General features: G+C 35.8%; 1 protein-coding gene across 1 annotated transcript in view; it reads left to right on the top strand.

Annotated features, from left to right (window-relative positions):
- Nucleotides 1-6,371: 6,371 nt before the first annotated feature.
- LOC129244369 (uncharacterized) overlaps nt 6,372-27,727 on the top strand; it is a 55,288-nt gene continuing 33,932 nt past the window's right edge. The window contains exons 1-4 of the mRNA XM_054881989.1: nt 6,372-6,467; nt 6,874-7,026; nt 19,556-19,994; nt 20,088-20,366. Coding sequence (XP_054737964.1) covers nt 6,372-6,467; nt 6,874-7,026; nt 19,556-19,994; nt 20,088-20,366 — 967 coding nt within the window. The remainder of the gene's footprint in view (nt 6,468-6,873; nt 7,027-19,555; nt 19,995-20,087; nt 20,367-27,727) is intronic.

The following is a 27,727-nucleotide window of genomic DNA, read 5'->3' as shown; positions in this document are numbered from 1 at the left end:
AGCAATTATGAAAAAAAACAGTGTCACCAGGTATATAAGTGTGTGTGCGTGTATTTACGTGCGTAGTGAAGCTTTCAGTTTTTTTTTATTATTTAATTATAATGCGTCTCAGGGGCACTCAGACTAATGTACACACACCCATACATATAGTACACGCCATTAATGCAAATACGCAGAACATCCATTTATTGTAGGCGCTTATTGACAAAAGGTCACAGAAATTGCTAAGTAAACAAAAATTGCGCGGGATTGTGAAATGTCAATAACAATTGCGCGTATCAAATAGAAAAAATAATGAATTTATATAAAAGAGCAAATAAAAGTGTTTATGGGACATGAAGGAAGGCATAATTAAAAAAGAACACAAAAAGAAAAACGAAATACATCAAATTTTAAGACAACAAAAAATTAAATGCAATAATAAAAATATCAGAGAAAACACGGAGGACAGAACATGTAAACAAAGCATAAGTAGACAATTAAAAATCAAGGAAGTCAGTAGGTCATAAAAAATTATTAAGTGCGTGCATATGTAGGCATGTGTGTCTGTATGTATGCGAAGAGTCGAGAGTCGAACGCATTCAATCGAGGCCAACACTCATAAATACAAGGCGCTAACTGCATTACAAGTGTGAATGGGCGTAATTGTTTGCAAATAAATGCTAAAAAATAAAGATATTTGAAAAACAACTTCCAAGGCGAGTGCATGAGTAAGTGCATGAATGAGGAAATCAAAGCCACTCGGGGGAAAAGGTGAAATCTTAAACTGGAAATAGTAAAATTATGAAAATTTAATACAAAGTGAAGGCACTTGGAAGTGAATTTCGCACATACAATTGCACATTAGGGTAGTCGCTATTTCTGAAACTGTTGATATTGTTCGGAACACTACTTAACATGGGGGCGCTACCGGAAAATTGGCAGAATATGAAATATTAAGCCAATCGGATAAGATTTAAAACTTGTGACTTGAAGTTAAAATACGAAAAATTCTTATATTTCTTAAAAGCAAAGATGATATAAGCTAAAAAAATTGTTACGATTTTTTGTTTTATTTTTCAAACAACATTGCAGTCAATGCGTTAGGGTTTTCCTTTTTAAAACTAAAACTTTAATCGGAACTTCTAAACCTTCTCCGATCGGGTTAAAATTTATTTTTTAGTAATTTTTGTTTTGTTTTTGCTTTTTTTTTTGGTAATAAGCTTCTATTTCTAGAGGTTGCCCAGAAAAACTTAATAATTCCCCATAAAATAATAATTAGTAATTTTCCATGTTGAAATTACAGCCGCTCTAACGTGCAGGGTATTTCAAGGTCAAGTTTCTTTTTTTAGAGTTCGATGGTGCCACGTTTGGCAGGTAATGAGAAGTTAGGCTACACGCAATATAAAACCAAAAGACAGTTGCACAGCCTTTCTTGAAGGAATGCTTTGTTGGAGGATGCGCGTCTCGACCAACTGAAACTGTAATTTAATATTTTTAATTTTTAATAAGGGATAAAAATCGATTTTTTTTCATGTTATTGTAGTAAAACATTTCAAAAATACCGTGTTAAAATTTTAAGTCAATCCGAGTAAAACTTTTTAAGTTATAGAGCATTAAGCCGAGCCGCCTCAAACATCTGCCGAGACGCAGCAGTTGCGCGCGTAGTCCGTTACAAACTTTAAACGCGGTTTTCTCGAACCTTTTTTTTTAAAGTGCGTAGTCATTGGCATTTGAAAACTACTCAACCGATCCTTTTGAAATTTTGCACACATATTTTACATATAAAAAACCTCCCGCCAACGTTTTTTTTCGCCATTTTTTTTTATATTAAGGTGGTTTTACACCTACAAAATGGCGGCATTTTTTCGTCAAAAATCACTTTTTACTTCAAACGACTACCAAATGGCTGAAAATGAAAATAAATCGTCAAAATAAACGTTGGGGGGAAGTTTAACTCATACTTTAACTAAATTATTCGATTTTTTTGATTTCAGATGATTCTACGCTGAGATATGCTGACTACTGCAAAATGTATTTTTGAAAAGACGTCTACATAAATGTGCTCTCATTCGCTCATTTTGCAATATTTTTACATGAAAATTTTATCAAATATTCTTGAAATGTTACTTTATAATATGCAACAACTTTTAATAAACTGACTTGAACCGTTTCGCTACAATAAATTCATGAAAAAAGTGTTTTTTTGCGTTTATCCCTTATCATAGCCCTTCCGAAGAGCTTACCACCAAACCAGGTAGTTCATACTTATCTAAATAATTCATTAAGTAAAGTTTGTTTAGACGATGAAAAATGGATAGTTAAAAAATTTGAAGTCGCATTGGCTGATTGGTTGGTTAAAGTGGTGATTCATCCAGAATCCAATTAGCGCTTCCGCACCATTTTGTTGCTACTTCCTCGCTACCAACTTGTTCAACTGTTATTTACAGTGTGACTATATCCAGTCTGTGCGTTTTAAGAATGATTCTCGAACAGTGCTTTGCCTAGGGTTGACATTGAAGTCTCATTAAGTTCTTTCATCATTCTATGCCTCGGAGCATAAGGGGCATAGACCGTTCTAGTCCGCACCAAAATGAATAAACTACTCTGCAAATGTTTTCGCGAAATGTGCAAATATAAAAATAAATGCGAGGACTTAAAACAGAGGGCATTCATCAAAGCAGGCACGTTACCAAAGATAAGGCAGAGTGAAAATATGCCTACCTCTATTTTGCAACAACTTCAAATATATTAAGGCACATCTTGTAAGGAATCGCATCACCAAAATTAAGCGATCTGAGAGCGAAACAAACGAAATGCTTTTGAATTCGTTCAATCTATTAATATGGCAAGACTGCATCACCACCCTGTTAAGACGGCATATTTCCACTTAGATCACCCAAGTGAGGTAACTTTAGCGTGCATGGATCGGTAAAGTCTGAACCAAAGGAAAATTAAAAGAATATGACTTAGAAATTATAAATACTTTAAATGACACCGAAATAGGAATTTTTATTCAAAAATTACAACCAGTTGCGAAACTTCATTCATAATGGTGGGACGCGATTTTCCTTAATTAAATATGAGGTATCAAATAACTGACTTAGAAAAACAAAAAACTTGACTTAAAAAACGAAATCTGAAAATATTTTCTAAAATTTAAGCGAAGGCGATTTTTATCACACCAAGCCGCGACGTTATCGTCAGATCTGACTGGAGCTTGCACGAGTCGCAAAGACTTGAAATTTATTTAAAAATTCAAAATAGAAACTTGAGCTCCTTGTATTTGCAACAGCTTACATTTTATCTACATAAATGGCCCTGAATGCCTACAAAATTTTGTGCTTCCATTGAAAAACGTGAACAATTCAAAGGAAATTTTAATCATTCATAAAATGAGTAATTCATTGTTAATTAGTATTGTAAAACTTTTATGTGCATAATTTCCTTACCAATTACTCATAAGACAATGAAAATTACAAAAGTGACAAGTCGAATTAGCGCTTTTCCTTGAAGTGATTAGCCAACAGTAATGAAATGGTAAAAAAGTACAAAACAAAATTACACACATCGTTTGAGAGAAACGCTTAGCAGCTTTGAACAAAAAAAAACGGTTTAATAAATAAAATAAAAAAATAAAAATAGATAAAAAAATAAAAAAATGAAAAAATGAAAAAACAAAAAATAAAAAATAAAAAAACAAAGAATAAAAACTAAAAAATTAGGAATAAAGTAATGATTTACTACAAAGTAAGCCTGCAGTGAGTCACTTATTCACATGTAGTCACCTTCTCTTCATTATCTCAGACCCACACAATTAGCGCTTGAATTCTTCAGCTTTATGTACAAATTTTCTTCTTCCGCAAGTTTGCTATTTTTAGTGCCAATTACTTAGCACAAAGTTGTGAAAATCACAAATGTGAAAGGTGGTGCCCCATGCGCATGTAGCGGTAATGGGCGTAGGGTGCAGCTTCAAATAGGAATAAAATTAATAAAATGTGGCTAGCAGAAGTAAGATTAAAAGCATCAATTTCCAACAAAGATGGATACTATAAAAGATTATGTGTATAATAAAAGCACACAAACATTTATTTTTACATAAAAACAAAAATTACATATTTTTACTTAAATTTTTTTTTTTTAATTATGGATACTATAAAAAATTATGTATATAATAAAAGCACACAAAAATTTATTTTTACATAAAAACAACTTTTACATATTTTTACATAATTATTATTTTTGTTTAAATTTTTTTTTACTATATTACAAAAAATTTTGTATATATTGTAATAAAAGCACACAAATATTTACTTTTACATAAAACAAATTTACATATTTTTACATTTTTTTTTTTATTTATTTTTTTTTTTAAATAATAATATATGTTGTTACATTTTTTTTTGTTTGTAAAAAATTTACATGTTTTTTCATCATTTTTTTTGAAACAAATTTACATACTTTTTAATTATGTGTTTTTTTACTTTACATATTTTTACATCATTTTTTTTTTTATTTAAATTTTTTTTTAAATTGTGGATACTATAAAAAAATTATGTGTATAATAAAAGCACACAAAAATTATTATTACATAAAAAAATTTTACATATTTTTACATTTATTTGTAATTTAATTTTTTTTTAATTAATAATACATGTTTTAACATATTTTTTTTTTTTGAAAAAATTTATATATTTTTTATTAATGTTTTTTTCTCATTTATCTACAAATTTTTGCATAATTTTTTTTTATTTAAATTTTTTTTTTAATTATGGATACTATAACAAAATTATGTGTATAATAAAAGCACACAAAAATTTATTTTTACATAAAAACAAAATTTAGATATTTTTATATAATTTTTTTTTATATTTAATTTTTTTTTTTTTTAATTTAGATATTTTTAAATAATTTTTTTACATAAATATTTTTGTTTTTAACAATTTCTAACAATTTTAATCAATAAATTATTTCTTTGAGGAGCATAAAATAAATAATGACAGCTGTATTCTTATGCCTCTGACTTGCAACAGAAGGCTCTAACCCAACTCGAACTACACTCGGCTCCAATTGATTTCAAGAAGTTACTTCAGGAAGCCGAAAAAAATTAATATACATTTCTGTTTAATTTTCACGAATTCCTACGCTTCGCAGCAGTCTCCACTGATGAGCAGTGCTTCCGTTATATTGAACTCTCTGAATTTTATGTTAAACAAATTAAATTTATAAGTTTATTTTTTAAATAAAAAAGCACTTGTTTTATAGAAATTTCATATTTTACAATTTCTGCTTACAAACTTGTTCAAGTAATCAAATTTCTTGTATCCTTTCTTCAACTTATTTCAGTGTCCGCTACAGTTCATTGGTTAATTGCTGACCGAATTCGCTTGGTTAAATTACATTCGTATTGAATATCAAACCAACCCAGTCAACCCAGCCAGAAACAAAAACAGCAAACAACAGGCGACAACAGCCGACAAGCGACACGCAACAGACAAGACCAGAGCAACGCAACAGTGAGCCACATGGTGCCAACATTACCAGTGGACACCAACAGTGAGGAGCATAAATCATAAGTGAAAATTAGCAAAAGCTACCACAACAACAATAGAAAAATTTTGAAAGCAGAAGAGCGCAACTAGCCTTTCTATAAATTAACAAAACAAAAAGGAGCTGGGAAATAAAGACAAAGCAAAAATGAAAATTAAAATGAAAATGCGGGAATAAAATAAATAATGTGAAGAAAGAAAAGTAAAAATATAGATGAAATATAATAAAATATTTTAAAGAGATAGTAATTTAGAAAAACAAAATACTATAAACACCAACAGAGTCAATCAGATCACTTACAACAACAGCGAGCGAAGAATCCAAGACTATCCAATCGAAGCAGTTTTTTACGCGAGCTGGTTTGAATGCTGGCTAAGACTTTCTCATATTCCTTGGTAAACAATAACAAAAAGGTTTGCCGTAATTTATAATTTCATTGTTTCATAGTAGACTCAATACTATACCAACTATGAAAGTGCCACTTTGTTACAATGCAAAAAAGCAGTGGTGAAGCAGCAAAGAACTAAAAAATTGTAAAGGTGTAAAAGGTATTGGAATTGCTATAAAAGTGAGGCAGCAACAATATAGCAACTATTTTTTAAAGAAAAACGAAAAGAATTTACAATTTAGGGTTCGAAAAAAATTAGGAATTTGATTTTTTTTAATCAAATATTAGAAATCAATTTGAACGTTTTTTGTTCCTTAAAGGAACTCGGTGTAGAAACAACAACTGCTACAACAATAATTAACCAAATAAGCAAAATTTTAAAACTAACTTCGTGTGCCGAGGCAAAAATTGCTCTAGCATAAATTACAAAAACAACATAACAAATCATAACAATATGGATAAAAAGAATAAAGCGAAATCAAAAACCAAACCGAAACGTTTGAAATCAAACAAAGAGTCGAGCACAGCATTGGATGTGGACCTATGGGAGGTAAGTAGTTGTGAATAAAAATGCATACATACCTTCATATATGGCTCTGGTACTATTTGCAATATATAATTTTCTTGTTTAAATAGAAATAACAATCATTGAGCATTCAAAGATGTAGTCGCAATTTTTTTTTTAATCAGGCAATTGGCATCAAAATGTCTTTCAAGGCATATAATTGGCACTAACACCCCTTTGGTGGAGCTCTTCCTCCTATTTGTGGTGTATCTTGATGTTTGTGCAAATAGAGGATCCAACAGTTTCATACCGCCCCCGAACGGTAGATACTTTTTTATGAAGAGCTTTTTTTCTTCATGACAAAAATACACTCGGAGTTTTTCTTTGGCCTGCCGAGCGTGGCCGTTATTTGAAAAATTTTGTTCTATCATTTGTTGCTCCATTCCCGTAGTTTCAAGCCCGGGCAATGCCGAATGATAGTCAAGCTCTTACCTATTCGACTACAGCGGCCACTTGCGCCTACGCTTTTATCGTAATTATTCACATGAATGCACAACGTTTGGAAATCATTGAAAATTTCCGCCGACAAGCGACATTCTTAATTGTAAGAGCGCTTACTACTCTAAGTTGACTCTTATCATCATCATCATCAGCTCCTAAAGTTCAAAATTGAAGCATAGAGCCACTGACTCTATTTAGTTCCAATTGGGTTTTGAGTTGTAGATTTCCCAACCAAATTTTGTCAGCGAAACAGTGAAGGAACTCTACGTTCTTGCCTTTATATCCTTTCTCGCGATCCCCACCTGTGTAGTGTGAAGATTTCTTTTTCAAATCCTGTATCTCTTTTCTACAAATAAGTCAATGTGGTCATATTCTTCATTCCAGTTTTAGTCCTTTTTTTGTGTTTCTTGGAAAAACGGTTACCTCTAAAAATAGAGCAAGACAATGCATCAGCGCATATTGCAATGGCTAGATGTAGACCAAGAGGATCTGAGGATGTTGGATCTCTATCAGGTGACCGGATTACAGGCATCTTTCCCCCTCTTTTTGGGATGGTATCCGTATGCATGCGCGACCAGACTTTCGGTTATGCCTTCCTCAGTGGCTACTGTGACAAGTAATAAGCCTGTAATTTTGGTTATATTTCCAACAAATGGCAATCGTAAAAGGAAAAGCAAACTTTCACAAAATATTTAGCATCACCGATACCAGGAGTATTTGTATTCACAGCTGAAATTGTTGCTATCGTATAACTGATTATATTATATGTCCATAGTTTATGTCATACGGAGCCTACTCGGGCGAAGAGAAGGAAATTTCTAGAAATGAGGGTCAGACTTCAAAGCACAATCTGAAAACTGATTATCTTCTTTCTTCATCCTTTTGATGTGCCTCTGAGCTGTTCTTTCCCTTCCAATAATCAGAGAAATCTAAGGTGTAGCACCAAGTGCCGCGTGATAGTAAGTGGTTTGAGGGATTAGTAGTCACTAGCATGTGAACTCAAAATGACGCTGGGTCTCCAATGTGAGAAGGTTGACATTTCTGTTCAGTAAAGTTTGTCCAGTCATTATGAATAGTTTAACGCCAGAACAATGCTTCCAAACTGTGAAAATTTACTTTGAAAGAAATAAATAAATCTGTTCACAAAGTTCATAGAGCACTGGCGGCATGATTGGCCCATATTTCTTACGAAATGAGGAAGGAGCAGCCATTTCGGGGAGTAACGAGCGCTATCGAACCATTCTGACTGAATTTTTATTAACAAAAATTAATCGGCTAAAAGATCGCAATATTCAAGCTAGCATTAAACTGCATGCCAGACTTATAGCTATAGTGCCGTCTGGTGGGCGCACAGTGGCTTCCCAAATATTTCAAAATCGCTCTGGTTTTCAGCCTTTATCTTGACTTGAGACCACGTCGTATTAAGTCCGGTGGTACTAATTTCATTATTTAGACTGCGTCTGCATTAGCCTCTGCGCGATCGGCTTGCTTTCCATTCAAGGGCCGTTCCACTGATTTCGGAAGTAGGTTCAAATAGTGTATGGCCTATCCATCTCCATTTGTGCTCCCGAATTTTCAAAATTTCAAAATGAATCGGTTGTTTTTTACTGTGCTGGAGCAGTTGTTGGTTTGAAACCCAAGTATCTGGCTACCATATACGAATAATGACTCTGAGACATTGATTGGCGAATGTTTGAAGTTTCTTAGTATGAAGTTCTGCTGGCATGTGCCATGTTTCACTCCCATACAACATAATCGATTTCACATTTCAACTGAAAATACGAAGTTTGGTTTGCTTTGAAATATGCTTAGCGTATTGTAATTTCATGGGAGGCAAAAGTGTTTTTTTTTTTATTCTGCTCTCAACATCTTGATTTGGTATAAGAACTTATCTACCAGCTTATAATAGAAAAACAAATTTATTTCAAAAACATATTTGTTTTGTATTATAATTTTAAGTTCTCAAGCTCTTAAAAAAAGCACCCACTACTATTTAAATTAGAAACTCTGTGTAAATAACAATGCGTTTGTCTTTAACTCAATTTTTTTTTTACTTTTTATTTCTCTTCTCACTCCTTAATTGAACGTTGAACTTTACACATTGTGATCCATTTATCCTCGGACAGAACCTCAGCTTAACCCAACAGTTATCATAACTTCGAACCCACTCTCACTCTATATACACTTTAAACTCACTCTCACTCTCTTAAAACTGTGCACATTTTCATTTCGGAGCCACATTTTTAACGCTACTAAAATATTATTGCGAAATAAAAAAAATGCCGCCCTTAAATTTAGAATGCAAATGGAGAGTCTGAAATGAACAAACCCACTATGGATGGATAATTCAAAGTGAAGGTTGATTGTAGTGCAAAAATGTTAGTTGATTGTTTCATTTTTGTTGTGTGTTTTTGTTTTTGCACTTTTTGCTCGCACTTGACAGTAAATTATGGTTGAATTGCGAAATAAAAGCGCCATCAACTGACCGTGCGGGTGTCGCGACGTTTGCTGTATTTGGGCCGTGTCGCTTTTTGGCATTTAGTCATGGACTGTTGGCTGCTCGCCAAATTGCTGTTATTGTGCTTACTCAGTTCCGCTCAGCTTCCGAACGAGCCTGTTTTGCACATCGCAATGACTTTGAAAATTAGTAAGCCCTCAGCGAAAGTGTGTGTGAAGGGGTGTTGATATTTCATGTTTGTTGGTTGTTGTTTTTGTTTTCCTTTTTTTTCGTTTTGCCTTTGATCACGCCTTCAAAGTGTCAACGACAAGTGTTACCAATTTGATAGCCAAAAGCAACATGGCTGCTGCGATACCGGTTGTCCGCACACTTGCCCTCGTTTTATGTGTTTTTTTTTTGTTTTTTTTTTTTTTGTTTTTATACACCCATTTCATAGCCCTTTTAGTACCCTTCGGTGTTCTTTTATATCAAATAAGTATTTCGTGTTATTGTTGTTGTTTCGCCCACACTGCCTCCGTATATTTTTCAAGCGCTTATCTGTGTTCCTAGGTATGTGACCAGCTTTATTGTGCTCAACACCGTTTCAATTGAGTATTTTCTCGGTCTTACCTTCCACTCTTCTCTATGAATGTAACTTTTCCGCATTCGCTCGCAAATATCCACCAAAAAACTGCTTGTCCTCCGCCTCTCCGTCAAGGTTGTTTACCTTCAGTTATTTGTTTGCTCTTTTGCCTTGCCAGCCTCTGTGCAGCTCGGCACTCTCTAGTTAATGCCTTTGTTTAATGACATTCAAGTTCAAGCTTTTGAATTTCCGTTATTCTCTTCTTAATTGCTCGTTCTCAGTAATTGCATGCATACAAACTCGTATATACAAGTAAATATAATAAATTATAATGGGGTTAAGGGTCAGTATCGCATTCAGTGCCTTTGAAACAGGAATAAATATTTAAGTATCTAATAAAACTGTGCGATGAATATCTGTATAATTTTGCGATTAATTTTATAATAACAACCAAGAATTTATGATTGAGAAGATAATAATTAAAGTAACAGTTTACCAGGTGCCTTTTTACTGGTCGATTTTTTACGCATTTTTCAAGTTTGATTAGCTCAGGGATTGTGGGGAGCTCAGACTAATGACAAAGGATTGCGTGAGCTTCATGGTGAGCTTATTTGCTGTGTTATTTATTTGGGCTTTATAGCTCGTTGGGCAGGTAAGCGCACACCAATGAATGTTTCTAGCTACCTTTAACTTGAATTGAAGATTTCCCGTTACCGTTATGAGAGCTTGATGCAAATCATGCAGATTTGATACGCAAATTAAATAATAAATAAAAGGCTCAATTTGCGGCACGCCTGCAGATGAGAACAATATTAAGCACTACCCGCTTAAATAGAATCATTACAAAGGTTTTTTTTTTGCCCTCAGACATTCTCATTCTCCTTAACTGGCATAAATTTCCCAAAAAATGCATCGCGTGGATTGGGTTAGGACATTTAGCCGCGGTGATTCAAAGCACGTCTATGACATCGTAGCAGGCGACAAACATTCGATATATGCCTATGAACAGAAGCACCTCAAAGCAAGTGGTTGCCTGTTTGTTTCAGAAAATCTGGTCATGTTGCAACTGTATCACTAGAAAAATGTCCAATAGTCAATTCTGAGTGGCATAAAACTAGTTGTTTGCTAGAAATTTTCAAAGAATTAAGAAAAACTAACCGCTGAAGACGAATCATCCATCGTTCATCAAGACAATGCGAACTCTCACGGATCGACTCACACAAGAGAGTTTTTGAGCACTCAAAAAATCGAATCAGTTCGTCAACCGCATTGCATCCCTCATTTCACATGTAATGATTTATTTTTGTTCCTGAACTTCAAAAATTAAATGTGACACCAACGTTTTTCAACGCCTGAGCTAACTGCTGAAGGCTTTAAACAGTTCGTATTGGAGGTGTCCACTTCTGAGTGGCAAAAGTACTTTGAAAATTAATTTAAGCGAATGCAGAAGTGTATTGTCTTCCAGAGAGAATATTTTTAAAAACAATAAAGCCATTTTCATTATGATTTCACTGTATTTTCATTATTATGGGGCGCAAAATATAAAAAAGGTAAGCCTCACATGAGTCGCCCTGTGCTTTATAGCTGCTTAATTCCTAGCGAATAAAGGGAGAAGGCACAAAGTTTAGACGATCCAACTGCTTCACATAAGTCAATATAATGCGACTTATGCACGGCCTAACTGTTTGAGTGGAAGTGTGAAGTGGATGAATGCTCAGTACAGATGCTCCAACGTAATGCAAAAGTCACAGAGTAACTATAATTCTTTAACAAAAAAAATGCTAAAGGTAAAGTGGACCAACTCTGCTATTGCAGAAAATCAACAAAGAAGAGAAAGAGTAGCGTGCAAAGAGTTGATTACCAACAAAATATTTTTTTTAGAAAAAACTGAAATATTCAACGTAGCCCAGCCCGGGAAATTTAAATGCCATCTGCGCAACTAATCTGCAGAAAAGTAGATATTTCATAGAAAAATTATTCTACTGGAAAATATATTTTTTAGTAAAATTTAATCCGTACAATTTTTTTTTTATAATCTTCACATTTCCAATTGTGTGTGAAATTAATGGATGAGATTATAAACAGAAACTACTGTATTTGAGTCCTAGAATTTTTAAATATTGTATATAAGACAGTTGGCAGCAGGGAATAATTCGGGAGCGCTGCATTATTATTATACCTCAATTTCACAATTAAAAAAAAACAATTTTTGTGTTTTTCCATTTATTTCATTTTCGCAAATCTATTGAAGGTGGTGTTGGTAAATCAGCTGATTTACTTTTTCTTTCGCCATGTCAATGTGACTGTCAGCACAGAATGAAACAAGGCGAATTCATTCTTTGTTTTTCACTTTGCCAATACTTTGCCCTGACAAAGAAACGTACAAAACTTTGTTATTGTTAAATAAAACATGTAAAAATGTATATTAATTCAAGTTTTTTTTTCAAAATGCGACTTTTAACAATTATATGTGAAAAATTTAATAATATAAATGTGTGCGCTATAAGCATGTCTTGTCTAAACATAAAATCCGCCTGACGCCTAAATCTCAGTAGTAAATAATTCCAAGACGGCACCTATTTTTTTATGTCATCTTTGGTATTTGTCAAGTAGACAAAAAAATTAAAAAATCAATCACAACTTAATGAAAATTTTCATGAAAATGGTCGATCTTTAAGAACAACATATCGCAAAATTGATGATTTTTTTGGTGAAAATCATCATCGATCATTTCGTCGACAATTCAAAGGTTGGTGAAAAAAATTCAAGAAACTGGTTCTGTCGAGTATAGGAAAAAGACGGACAGACCAAAAACTGGACGTTCTGTTGAGAATATTGCAGCTGGAGCGCAGTTGCTGAAGTGTTGGTGAACAAACTTCAACATCGATATTTCCACGTTCTCAAAAGTTAGACATTTATGAATCGACTGTTTGGCGGATTTTACCTGTAGACGTTCTCATGGTGGACGTTTAATACCTTTTCACATATAATTGTTTACAGTAAATAATTTAGTGACACCTAAAAGCTTCTAAATGTTCACATATCTTTTTTTAAAACAACAAATAAGCACGTCTTTTGAAAGACCCTTTAGTATGCCTTCTTCTTCTGTGCATTCATATAACATTCTCTCTTCCCACTCCTAGTTTTTCAGCCATTACTATATATAAATCAATTTTTAATATTTATTTAATTCACTGCACATTTTCCTCTTACTTCTCGCATTTTCATTTCATAACATTTCTCTATTACTTTGTTTATTTAATTTCTCATTTCTCAGCGCCCGTGGAGATTAGGTGCTGACAGTTGTTGCTCATACGCCCCGCGGTACAACACTGCATTCATGTCAGCAGCACCGATGTAAGCAATTCATTCATTCATTTCGTTGCATCATTGTTTATGCATTTGTGTCATGACAGCAGCTGCTTGCATCGCCGCGTATTCCCCACGCACATATCGAATGCGCTGATGTATTGGGCGATGGAGCGTTTGCGCATTTGTGTTGATTGCCGTCATCTGTCAATAATTAAGCAATTTCCAAGCGAATAATATAAATTTATTTATTGCACAAATAGTTTTTAAACAAACACTTGCACACACACACATGCATCCATATAATGGCTTTGAATTCACAAATTCGTTGCAAATTCACACTTGAAATATACCCACTCGCTATCCCTTCGGCTGGCTGTGGGAGTGCAATAGCTAATGCGCGCGATCGATTGGCATTTAGTTTGGTTTGCTTACAAATTTTCAATACTCGCCTTCACGTAATTCTGCAAAGGTCAAATGTGAGGCAAGCGACGAAAACGCAGCGTGCATATAATTACAAAATTGGATTGAACCTATGCGATAGAGTATTCCATTCTCGACTAAATATGACGGCGCAACATTGTGCTCACAATTCTATATTTTATAGGCATTAGCGTGGATAGATAGCGAATCGGGTGGGTGTGCTTGTGTGCACACGAGATTGCCGTCTGATGCTAATAAACTTAATTATCGACTCAATGCTACCGTTCAACCGGATTTCAATGGCTAAGTGTGAAACAATGGATATGCCTTATTTCATTTGCGCTATTGTATTAACTGTGGACAGCCGAGTGTGGGTGAGATATTGAGAAATTATGCCTGACATACATAATTTGCAGCTAATAGAAGAGGAAAAGCAGGAGAGTGGCGAATATAGAGAACAAGAAATCAGCAATAGAAGCAGAAAATGCAACAAAATCCACATGAAGCAGGAAATTTCGACATTTTTCGTACTTAAAACAATAGGAACTCACAAAATGGGAAACCCAGTTTTTGCCCCTTGGAGTATATCAAGGCTCGCTTAGGATATCTGTAGCTCATTTAATTGTCATTGATTCTTTTAACTTACCTTAAAATTGCAAAATGAGTAAAGGGCTGTGCTTAGCAATCGAAAAAGTACCTTTGCCGAAGCCTTGTACAGCGCGCCACATGCCTCTCCACCTGTACAGGTATACCCAACCGACAATATTCTGTTTTTCTGACTTGTTAGCTGATGAAACTACAAACAAGTTGTGTTAGCCAGAGTCCACTGCGACCTCCGATGTGGTCTCTTATGCTTGATCGCGAGCCTTAAATAGGCTTCCAATTTGAGTGATTCCTCATTTTTGGCTCATATCATGGCGGAAATACACGCCAAAGGGCGATCGCTCAATCAAAAATCAAAAACGACATTTCCTGTAATTGGGTTTAATGACGAACGTTCCAGATCAGTGTACTCCCGAATGGTAGTTAAGCACTAACCCATTCGGCAACGGCATCTGCAGAAATTCTTAGAGAAAAAAGTATAGTATTTTCATTCAAAATTTATTGAGCCAAAAAAAAAGTTCTTCATTTGTAAAAAACACTAGCAAAAAATGTTCAGAAAAATTGACGATAATGTCCAAACTACTTGGATCACTTTACATGAAATCGCTCAATGAAAAAAGTGTTCATATGCGGAAATGACTTAAAGATTTCCATGCTTTATCGGCAACGATTTTCTTACCCAAATTTCGCCTTAGTCGGATCGAATATAGAATAAAAATTGGTATAAAATACAGATATCTGTGACATCTGGAATTTGATATTCCATTTCATTCAATAATATCTGGGCTGTTAGTTCAATGTATGGACAATCTAATTTTTCTCGTGGAAGGCTCTATTTACTCATTTGAAAATGACAATTAGATAACGCCCAAGTTTATGTACGGGAAGAACAATCATCGCCTTATATTTTTCAATGCTTTTTACGAAGATTTCAACAAAAATGTCAATACGCTACCATAATTTTGAAACTCATTTCCCGAACGCAGTATACAGCAGGCTGACAAATTAGTTATTTAGATTCAAATGCCACACTTATTTCATACTCGTAATATGGGAATGTTAAGCTCTCTTCTTCTAAATTGACGCTGCGCTATATCTATGTCGTCGTACAGCTCATACAGCTCATCGTTACATCGTCTGCGATACTCGTCGTCACTAACGCGCAAAGGTCCAAAAATCTTCCGCAGAAACTTTATCTCAAACACCCCAAGGGAGGCCCCATCAGATGTTGTCATCGTCCAAGTGCCAATACGCGAGTGTGCCGAATGTTTGTCTGATGACAGGCGGTACTTCGTTTTGTCCTCGTGCACCACCAGACCCATACGTTTTACTTCTTTATCCAACTTGGGCAGGAAGAACGAATAGCGAGGTTGTCGAATGCAGCTTTAAATCGACAAAAAGATGGTGTATGTCGATTCTCCTTTCATGGGTCTTTTCCGAGATTTGGAGTATTGTGAATATTTGGTCGATGATAGACTTTCCAGGTCTAAACCCACACTGATAAGGTCCAATCAGTTGGTTAACGTTGGGCTTCAGCCTTTCACACAATACGCTCGCTAGAACCTCATATGCGATATTTAGAAGACTAATCCCGCGGTAATTGGCACAGATTGCAGGATCACCCTTCCTATGGATTCGGCAGAGCACGCTTAAATTCCAATCGGCAGGCATGCTTTCATCCAACCATATTTTGCATCATAGGAGCTGAAGCATGCAGCTTACTAGCTTTTCGCCACCATGTTTGAATAGCTCAACCGGCAGTGCGTCAGCTCCCGCGGCTTTGTTGTTCGTTAGCCGCGTTATTCGTATTCTCACCTCGTCATGGTCGGAAAGCGGAACGACAGCCCCGTCGTCAACGATTGAGTTATCGGGATCTTCACATTCTCTGTGAAATGCGTAGTTGCCACCTTTTAACCGGTTTGAGAAGTGTTCCCTCGGCATGTCAGTCTTTGACTTTAAACCTTCTGTCTTTAAGCCTTCTGTAAACCGCCAAACATTCTGGTAGAATTTTGGGGCCTTTTTCCTGTTGGCCAGCATCTCAAGCTCCTCCCTCTGATAATACGTCTCTCTTCTGTTTTCAGCTTCCGGTACCAATGTTAGATTAGTTTTTTAAATTCATATATTTTTTTCCATAAGATATTATTTTTTATAAAATGTTGGTTTTTTGTTTCCTTTTTTATATAAACGCAGTATTTGCTCTTACGACAACAAACAGAAATGTGGTGAACTAATATACATGCACATACACATAGATTCATCCATAGCTATGAATATTCTCCCGCATCTGCTGCTATTTCAATCGTATAGAAAACTTAATATTTACAATAATTATAATAACTTAAGTTAAAATCTACTTTTAGCCTGAACACAGCTACAGTGGATTTGGTAGGTGGGTTTTCATACCACACTTGCGTGCATCCCTACGGCCATGAATTTGTGGGCGTGAGCATGCTCCAGTGCACACTTCTATGTGTATACTATTATATATGTGTGCGTAAGAGGATTAAGTTTTAGCGAAAAGTCTGCTCTTAAACAGCCAACTAATGCTTGCGCTCATCAGCGGATTTGCGCTTACTCAAAATAAACAGAAAACACAAACAAAAAACAAACGCTTCCACCAACTACTTAAGCAACTCGCTAGGCGTAGAAATTCTAAAGCCCTGCGATAGGGTAAAATGTATGCCATATTTCCACGCAATTACTTCATTTTAGTTATAAATATGTACTCGTACATACTTTCAACTTTTCCAAGAAATAGCTTTTGCCAAGCGGCACGCACTCTTGGTCTTAAGTGGGGCTGAAAATCTTCGATGGGATTACGCATTTCTTTCTCTTTCACTTTCAGACTGGAGAAACGAGTTGATGCATGCAAACATATAGCTTTGAACTGAAAATAAAATATAAAAAATTTCAAAATTATTGTATTTAAAACCCCAATATTTTTTTCTAAAACCTGCGGGCTTTGGTGAAGCAACTTCAATTTTCTTTACACTACCTAACAGCCAAGCTCTAAGTGGCTGACCGCTTATGTAATTAAATATAGCTTAAGTTAATATCCATAGGTTGTAAGAGACTTCGTTCATTTAGGAACCAGTATTAACACCGGTAATACCGTCAGCCTTGAAATCCAACGTATAATCCCTTAAACTTCTTCCTTTTTTTAATTTGAAAAGTCCAGCCAAGAAGCACCGAGATATTTGGTAACTCCTAAAACACAGAGGCTAAAAAGCCCATTTTATTTACAACTCTGGAAAGTGAAATAATAGTTAGTCAAAGAGGAAAGGGGAAAAGTAACAAAAGTAAAAGGATAGGATATAATAGAGGAATAGAGGTAGTTAGACCTGAGACAATTTTTTTACTTGTTTTCATGACATTGGAACCTAAAATTCGCAGCCTTGCTCTAACAAATGCGGCAACAAGTGCCAGTTTGGACTAATTTCTTTTGTTTTTTTTTTGTCCTGACATATAGCAATTACCGCACTCAGACAACATTAAGCCCATTGTACTGCACTCGGAATTCCTTTTTAATTTTCTTTAAATCTACCCGATCTCCGAAGAAATCTGAGTAGATCTTGTAGTGCCAAGGAACCAAGGTAGTAGCTTCTTAACACATCAGTGCCATAGACCTCAAGTCTGACTCGAGCGAAGGCCAGGCCGACACACAGAACATGGTCCGCCGTCTCATCCTCCTCCAGATATGCTGGGCACAGTGCAATGTCTGAGATGCCAACTGGCCCGTCATCAGTCTCTTCTGCTTAATAACGGGAGGATCTAAGACATTCGTTCGGATATGACAGGTAACATCAGTTTTGTTCATCTGCAGCCTCGCTCAACCTGCCAGGCTCGCTTGTGGGTTGAAGTAGCCCGTTTGCTAGTCGCGGCTTTGATAGCTGCAGAAAAGTGTGCCAGAACGGGTTCCGGGCCAAAGAAGTTGGCCTCAGAGCCCATCCTAGCTAAAGAGTAAGATACCCGCTTGTCCCGGGACCCATTAGAATATTATGTCTACCGACTTAGTTTAGCCTGGATTTACAGGACTCAACTACCCTTGAAGTGGTTGGAGGCCTGTTTAAGGCCATGAGCGCAACAGACCCATACAGATCTGCCTCTCCATCTGTTTTCCACAACAAAGTTCATTGCTTCTTGAATAGCATACACCCCCGCTTGAAACACAGATGCATGCATTCCAAAAACAAAGTGCAGTTTTGTCTCGCGTAGATTCCGTGTAGACATCAGAGCCGTAACCGTACTCGGTCCTAAAGCCATCCGTTAAAGAGCGAAAACAGTATTTTCCGGGCTCATTTTCAGAGTTAGTATTTAATTATTTAAATTTCAAAAGACCAATACGTTGACTTATTACGGTAACCAAATACTGCGGGATAAGTCAGCACGAAGCACTTACAGAGCGCAGCCACAATAGGTGATTATGCCCCCTAGTAAGTGTTTGGGTCTTTCTATATGAATTGCCAATCAAAGCTAACCTTCGATTCATTATCGGCCATATAGTTTTAGCGATGTTGAGTTTGGGAACCTCTTCGCAAAGTTGTAAGCTCTACATTTGTTTAAGAAACTTTGCGATAGTAAAAAAATTTCACATATTTCCTAACCTGATCTTCCACTGATCACTTTGATACTCGGTTGCATTTTGACTAGTTGGTTTTAGACAAATCAGAAGCATCGAATTTAGCGATATTGAACTAAATTCTCTACTTTGGCGGCCGCCGTAGCTAAATTCAAAGACTCGCTGCCTAGCATAGACTCTTATATTTTGTTTTTGTTTTTTTTTTGCCAAAATTGTATAATTTTCATGATTCCTGATCCTATCCTACCTGCAGGTTTTCTTTCATTATTTCTTTCACTATTTCGCATATGCCTTTTGTATCAATGATTAAGCAGCTAAACGGGAAAACATTTAAAGAACGTTTCCAAAACTGGTGCTTATATAAAAATTTTCAAAATTATTACTTGTATGCCAAATCTTATTTCGAAAATTTCAAAAAAAAGGAAAATGCAATTTCCTGTGTGTGGAATGGACAACTCTTCGATTCACAATGGGGTTACCTCTACTTATCGATATGAACTGTAAAAGAAAAATCAAATTTAGTATTTAATACCATTATTATTGTTGTTTCCTAAAAAATTTACTTGAATGCAGTTTAAATAAATATCAGATTTTCTTGCCTTAACCTAATTAAACATTTGCCAATAAACTGCAGTTAAGAAAAGAAATATTTTCACACTAAATACTACATTTTTCTCACTTTCACTCCCTGTATTCAGCAAAATGAGGATCGCTTCACCACCGTCGAACTGCCCGCCGGCGTCAAAATGCCGAACAATAGCAGTGCCACGACAACAGCTGCTACAAGTACCACACCCGCTAGCGCTAGCAGCAGCAGCAGCAAACCTGGTAAATCGATCAGCATCAGTATTGGCGGCGATGGTGGTGGAGGGGATGGTCCAGGTGGGCCTACTCCGTGTGAACCCATTGATGTGATCACCTATCCACCGAACACACCCACCACACCCGCAGCCAAAGTAGCCATTGGCGGTGGCGATTCTGGCGCTGCGCTCATTGCACTTGACACAGGCGAGTCAAACGAACCGGAGCGTGGCAATTGGACTGGACGCTTCGATTTCTTACTCTCCCTACTCGGTTATTCGGTGGGACTGGGAAATGTGTGGCGCTTTCCCTATCTGTGCTATAACAATGGCGGTGGTAAGTTTGAAGTGTGAAGCTGTAGATCAAATCAGAATTATTTATTTCACATCTCGCTATTTGTCTCCTTCTCCATCTCGCTTTCTTCTACAGGCGCTTTTCTCATACCCTTCACAATAATGTTAATTATCGCCGGTCTGCCGCTCATGTTCATGGAGCTATCGTTCGGCCAGTATGCCGCCTTGGGCCCAGTAGCAATTTATCGCCGCTTCTGCCCGCTGTTTCGTGGTCTCGGCGCTGGCATGGTTATCGTTTCGGCAATTGTAATGCTCTACTATAATTTGATTATTGCCTGGACAATATTCTATATGTGCGCCTCATTTCGTCGTCAGTTGCCGTGGCAGAATTGTGAGCCTGCTTGGAGCACTAAAAGTGAGTACAAACAAAAATCACCACTTTATTATAGATTTATATGTAGATGTATATGTGTATATGTATAAGTGTATATATTTAATTGTGTTGGCTCACAAGACATCCTACTTCGCGTTCATTTTGTTGACTTGCGTAGTGTTTTGAAAAGGTAAATATTAAATTTAATTTAATGGCGTGTTGCGTTTAGCCGATTAAGTGAAACTTTTGTGTGCGTGCCTTAATTGACTTATGAGTACGCACTTAAATAACACTTCCCTGCAAAGGCGTGAAATTATCTTATTTTCAGTAAGCCGAGAAGAATTAATAAACTCGTCGAGAAGGAAATATTTATAAATATTCAGACTCCCTCCCACTGAGCTCTGCCTTTAAGGAGGAATATGTGAATATTTTTGTACTGCCAATGAGATTGGCCGCCCCTACACAATTTTGTATGAAAGAAAGAAAAGAGATAATTTTGCAACTTTTGTGTAACCTGAGAGTAAAAATTTTCTCTATAATTTTTGTTATCAACTTCACTGCTCAAGTGTGACCAGAAGCTTCAAAAATATAAATAGAGCGATAGTTTAGAGCTATGAAACTTTAAGAGGCGATGTTGAGTACCAGTCAATTTCAATGTTGTTGTGAGAGTAGATTTAGCAGATATTTTTTAGATTTGCGGACATTTCTAATGCTTTCTGAACTAAAAATTAGGTGGCAATGCTATTCAAATATATTTCCAATCAACTTTTGTGTGCTTAGCCACATCCTAATACTTATTAGAGCTAAATACTCGTATATATTTATTCCTTTCGCTCCGTAGTGAAGCATAGGATCACTATATATAATAAGTATTTACGATTTCGGCATTTAAAGTAAGGTGACAACGCGGCTTAATACTATTTTTCAAATAAATTTGCCCGTTGAACACTTGTTACGTTCCATGCTTATAACCTAATATTTATTTAAATTTCGCAAAAAATTTTTTTTTCGCATTAAAAACTTGGTGACAACGCTTTCTAGATTTATTTTTAATACTCTCTTGTACGATAGCCACTTTCTAATACATAATTCAGCTATGTAACTAGCTACTATTCTTACTACTATTTATAGTTAGGTGGCAACGCAGTACAAAAATAACTTTTACCATAAATAAAACCTGTTACTTAAACACTTGATACGTTTGATGCTTCTAACCTAATATTCAATTCAATTTCGAAAATTATTAATATTTTTCCTTTAAAAATTAGGTGGCAACGCTATTCAGAAATATTTTTAATTTCCTCTTGTGTGATAGCCTCATTTTTACTTAATTCAACTGTGTAACTAGCTATTATTTTTGCCACTATTTAGAGTTTGGTGGCAACGCAGTACAAAAATAATTTTTAAATAAAATCGGTTATTTGAACACTTGATACCTTTGATGCTCATAACCTAATATTTTATTAAATTTTGTAATTAGTTCATATTTTTCCATTAAAAACTAGGTGGCAACGTTATTCAAAAATTTTTAAATTTCCTTTTCTGTGATAGTCACATTCTATACTTAGCTCAGCTGTGCAACTAGCTAATATTTTTGCTACTAATTAGAGTTAGGTGGCAACGGGGTACAAACTTACTTTTTTGGAAAATATTGCTTCTCACACCGCAGTTTTAATATTTAATCGAATTTTGTAACTAATTTCAACTTTTCTATTTATTATATTAAAAATTAGATGGCAGTGCCATTTTTCACTAATTTCGTGTTTAATTTATATTTGTTCATTACAAATTAGGTGGCAGAACAACTAAAAACAACTTTTTAATCATCTTTAGCGTGATGGTCTTCTTCTAATACCTAATTAAGCTATGTAACTAGTTACTATTTGGAGTTATGTGGGAACGCGGTACAAAATAATTTTTTTTAATTAAATATTTTCTTTGAAAATATTTCTTCTGACACCGTTATTCTAATATTTACTTGAATTTGTAGCTATTTTTTACTTTTCTATTAAAAATTATGTGGCAAGGCCAATAAAAATCTATTTTCTACTACCCTTTATTTTAAATATTATACTTTTCATTTCATAAAAATCTTAACATTTTAACAAATTTCATATTTAATTTATATTTGTCCCTTAAAAGTTAGGTGGCAACGCCATCATAAAATTTTGTTTATCCCTTGTGGGCTAGCCATAGCCTAATACTTAATTCAGCAGTTAAACCAGTTACTATTTTCGCATTGCATTTTAAGTTAGGTGGCAACGCGATACAAAAATATTTTAATAAAATATTTCTTTTGAACATTTTTAGTTTGATACCAAATCTTATTATTTTAACACATATCGTATTTAATTTATATTTGCCATTAAAAATTAGGTGAAAATATTGCCGTTTGGATTAAAACTTTCTTATATGCCACTGCCTTGTTACTCATTTTGCAACAATAAGATAAAAATTATTTTTAGTAATTCTTTCCTTTATTACTGGTTTCCTTTTCCAATTAGGTTGCAGCACTTTGGTAATTCGTGTAATATACCTGGTTTTCATTATGCAATACTTTACGACAAAGTGTAAAATTGCTGTGAAAGTCCTAGAAAAAATGGCCAATCTTTTTATACCCGTACGTATATGCAATTATTTGGAGATAAATAAATTTTATGGCTGTTGATTTTTTATGCAAATTTTTATATTCAATTTTAACAGAATTACAAGTGACAATGACGCGTTAATAAAGTTATAGTATAATTAAATATATTATTATTTTTACTCTTTATAAAACATTTTTATTACCAAATGAAAAATAAACAACTTTAGGCCGCCCGGGAAATGTACTTGTACCGATATATAGTGTATGTATGCGTGCATACACACAACTACAATTAACAGATACACAACACGCAAAAAGTTCATCTATGTAGACAAAGGTAGAAATCCACGCATCTCGTTCATAACTGCTCTCTCGCTGTCATTGTGCCTTCTGCTCATGAACGAATATTGCAAATAATTCCGGCCGCATTATCAATGGCACGCTGCCATTGATGCCTTGCAACATGCGAGGCACGTTGGCTCGTCTTTAACTCATAGCTATCGATTTCTCGTCTCGCGTGCTCAGAAAGCAAAAGCAGTTAGCTGCGGAAACGGAAGTGAAAAGTTAGCAAATGACTATGAAAGAAGCGCTGAAATGTAGGACGGTCAGATAAGTAAATACACAGACAGCCAAGCCGCCAAGCGCGCAGACAATGCACAAGCAAAGCGTAACAGCAAACAGGGCAAGCAATAACATCACGGCCCCCACAGTTGATAGGCAATAAATTGGGCGTGTGAGAATGAAAGTGGACGAGGTAGGCAATTTTCTGTTTGCTAAACAGAGATGGAAGTGAGGCAAAGCCGTTTGCTGTACGGCAGCACTATTGCACGCATTTCTAGTTTATACGCTTCTAGCTGTTGAGATTTCTTCTTTCCTGTCTTCAAACAATTCTAAAGTAATCAAACCGAATGATACTGCTGGCAACTTTGTTGTAGCTTAAATCGCGGTAATCAGTTGCAGAAACCAAGCGAAGGCAATCAAACGTGTGTAAGTGTGTTTTTTGTTGAAAGAAGGGCGCAAAATCTGGCTGAGCATGCCAGGGCCATGACTGCCTCACCATGGAAAAACATGGTCAAGAGACTGGACGTGACACGAAATTGCTTTCATGCGAAATATTAAGAAACATTTCACCATTTTAATCTTCATATATTCCAACTGCTCACGGGAATATGAAACTTTTTCATTTCACACAATTTGGCAAATTTATTAATCCCAAACGAACGCAAATTAAATTTTTTTTAAGTACTACAGTGTAGCCTTGTTTTATTTCTATACGAGAATGCCTTGTTTTTGATTTTATACAAACTAACTAGCTTTCGCCTACTCTTCCTTTTCACAAACAAGTAATTCCCCTTCCATTAGTAGTTTGTATATTCTCGGACCCTGACGTCACAACGTATTCGGAAGGCGCAATCTTATATTCTATCGTTCTTGCAGAAAATTGTGCTAGCTACTTCGGCTGCCACGTCACTCGGCAACAGAATTCTGACCGCTCATTTCACACGTATTCACACACTCGTCCAATTAGCCGTTGTTCAGATGGCAACGAAGCAACGTGAGCAGAGAGTGCCTGGATTTTTTTCATATATCACCAACACAATCACAGTTTTTTCGTAAACAACCCGCTGTCTTGACCCCAGTTACGTCAGCTCATCAGATGCTGCTTTTAAATTCGCTGAGAGCCGGTTAACGGTCTGATATTAGTCAGTTTTTTACCATGATTATGCCTACCTACATCGCAGCCACATATTATATAATTTTACGCTAGAGAGCAGCCAATTACTTGCTTACTTTTTCGATATAGATCTAAAAAAGCCAGTTTGAAAAAAATATATTTAATTTTTTCTCAATATTTCCATTCTCTACTAAAAAGAAATTAACGAATCTGTCGTTGAAAAATTAATTTAAGCACTTAACTTTTGCGAAGCTTTCTCTTTTTTTCTTTCTGTTGGTAAAAACTGCTTTTCTGACTTCTCACTTTGTTAGTTTTTTTCCTATTTTTTTTTCGTTTTGCTTAATAAATTTTCATTTCTTACCTTTGCATTTTAAACTTTCCCAACTTCGTGTCGCTTAAACTTTTCTCGCTTTAGCAGCATGTCTTTTCAAAGCTTAACTTTCGCATTTTTTCTTCTTCTTTAATTTTTCAGTTCTTTAGCCTTTCAAACTCTTATTAAGTTTAACATACTAATGAGCAAAATTTTTTTTGAGAAAACAACAGAAATGCATTCTGTAATGCAAAGTAAAAAAGAAGTAACTTAATTTTGTCATGGTGAATGCACTCTTGTAAGCCAATAAGTTCATGTGTTGAGAGAAAAACATTCTCTTCATCATGTGCGGTTTCTTTCTTGATGCTAAGTAATTAGCATCATTAACTTAGTGAGAGTGAGGTATCGCGGTAGAGAGAAAATAGAGTGATGTACGAGTGAGTACTTCTTTGTTGCGAGATTATTTATGTATGTATTTGCGCTTGATATGAAGGTTAACTTGTGAGCACACACCAATATGGTGCAATGGAGCAAACCGCCGCTGAAAAATGCATACGTACAGAAGAGGAAAGTAATGAACCACAACTCGCTGAACAACTCGCTTAGGTTCGGAACGCACCAATAACTCCGAATCGGGCATCTCAAGCCAAGCAAGCAGAGACTTAAATCGTTCCCATAACAGTCGGTCCTACTTTACCGAAATGACCCGGATTTATATTCAGCCAAGGACTGTCACTCCGCAGCACTCCCTTCACATGCATGGGGAATGTTTATACTGCAACAATAACAACAGCAACCCAAATTAAATCTCTTTGATCTCGATTGACCTCCAGAAGTCATTTCCTTTCGCTACTTCACAGCCAAGTAACTTCTAAATAACCTCCAAACTTCCATTTAAGAGCGAGATAAAGTGAAGAGGAGAATCTCGTCGAACTCCGACGTATTCGGCTGAAGAACTTACCAGGTTCTACTACGGCTGTCCCTAGTAAGTGCAGCTTCAAGCAGGCGTTTGTCTTGAGGCAAGTGGGTCACTAAAGAAATGTATTCTTAAATAAAATATCCCAAGATCTAATTATGCCTAAGCCTGGGAATATCGCATAAAACCAGCTTCCATTGAAAGCTTCAAAGCTTGGGAAAGGCAGTCTTCTTTAAATTTTACGCTTATCTAGAAAAAATCTTCAAATTTTCAAATCATCAAGAGTCCAAGATTGAGGACTATTAGCCCATGTGATCTTTTTTTTTTTTGCAATGTGAATTTTTGCCAGTCCACAAGCAATTGCGTAATTCTTTGACCTACTGCGTGTTCGCTTTATTAATGTCCTCTACGTCCTGCCTCCGATGCCTAGCATTGGAAACATTTTCTGCAAACTCATTCACTCCAAACAGCGACTATGCTGCTTAGTGTTGCATATATTTTCTGGTCTTGCGCGCTCCGATTTGCTTTCGGTCTCTGTTTTGTAGACCCTGAAATTGTCGTTTTTTTGGAAACCTAATATTGAGCTTTGAAAATTCTTTGTTTCGAATTTAGTTTAATTGAGCTGGCCATTGAGAGCTCCGTCCCGAAATTTAACACTTCCAGCTACCGCATAGATCCGAACTCCCTACTAATCTTCAAACCTCTCCAAGCAGTCAAATCAAGTGGAACATTACTGTGGCGCCTTGTCGTACTGCGTGTCTCACGATAAGAATTTGCCCAATCATTAGCTATATCCTCAGGTTCAACCCCAGTCACATGAGTTTGGCTCCGTTGTGCAATTACACTCATTTAAAAAAAATACCTCCAAATTAGGAGCTTCCAACTAATGAGCGTCATGACGAGCCTCCTCTCAGTTGATGAATTGGTTTTTTTTTTGCTGTCAAATATCTTACATTTTAGTTAGTAAGCATGCATACCAGACGGACGCTTGGAATTTGTCCCGATTCACTTCTGGTTCCATATTGATCGTTCGAGGGCCAAGCGCCTTCTGGATAGCTCGGCTATCTGAGTAAATGAAAATCAAATTTTTCGTGACAACAGTTAGTTGGGTTAACAACAGCTTCGTCTTTGGCCTGAAAAGCGCTACAGTGGTCGAGTTGCCGTAACAAACTTGGAACCCCTAGTTGAACAGAGTAGACACTCCCTTCGTCTCTATTCCCTACACTGGATTAGCCAGTGTGGAATCGAGAAGCGCTATCTGAGCATTATTGATTCTCGATTCCTTACTATGTAGATTTCACTGTCTGATATCCGTTATTTAAAGTGAGCACTCAGCACGGTAGTCCGTCTAGAAAGATATAAAAATTCAACTACTCTTTACTATTTTTTGGCACGAGGTGTAAATTTAGTAATTCACTAAAACCTTTAACTCTGGTTAATCTCCAAAATGTAATTTCTCGCGGCAACCTTAATAAACATATGACTGCTCTCTGAGTGCCTCACAGTGCTAATATACTTGGTGGTTGAGCAGTAGATTACAAATTAGAATTACTTTAAGCTATAAAATTATAACTGCCTCAGCAAAAATTGATGCACAGTAAACTGCTCGCTGAGCTGGAACTTAGAACACCAGCTCCAATGGTGAGAAGGAAGAAGGGAGGTAAGGAAGAAAAAACGCTGCAAAACAAGCAAACGAAAGAAAAATACTTCAAGCAGCTGCAAGTAAAGTAATAGGCTTCCAAGTAGCAACAATAGCATTAAGAAACACCAAGTGGCTCTTGGAGTTGTTATTGCGGTTTTAGGCGCTAAAACTTTGCGCTGGCATCCAGCTGGCAATATTTGACTATACAAATGGAAAAAGCAAAGCCAAGGAGACTGGGTTGTAATGATGAGTAATGGCGCAAATATGAGGACT

The sequence above is a fragment of the Anastrepha obliqua genome, chromosome 4 (genome assembly GCF_027943255.1).
Source record: "Anastrepha obliqua isolate idAnaObli1 chromosome 4, idAnaObli1_1.0, whole genome shotgun sequence".
Classification (NCBI taxonomy): Eukaryota; Metazoa; Arthropoda; class Insecta; order Diptera; family Tephritidae; genus Anastrepha; species Anastrepha obliqua.
The sequence above is the reverse complement of the archived record's forward strand: the minus strand, read 5'-3'. Positions and strand labels throughout refer to the sequence as shown.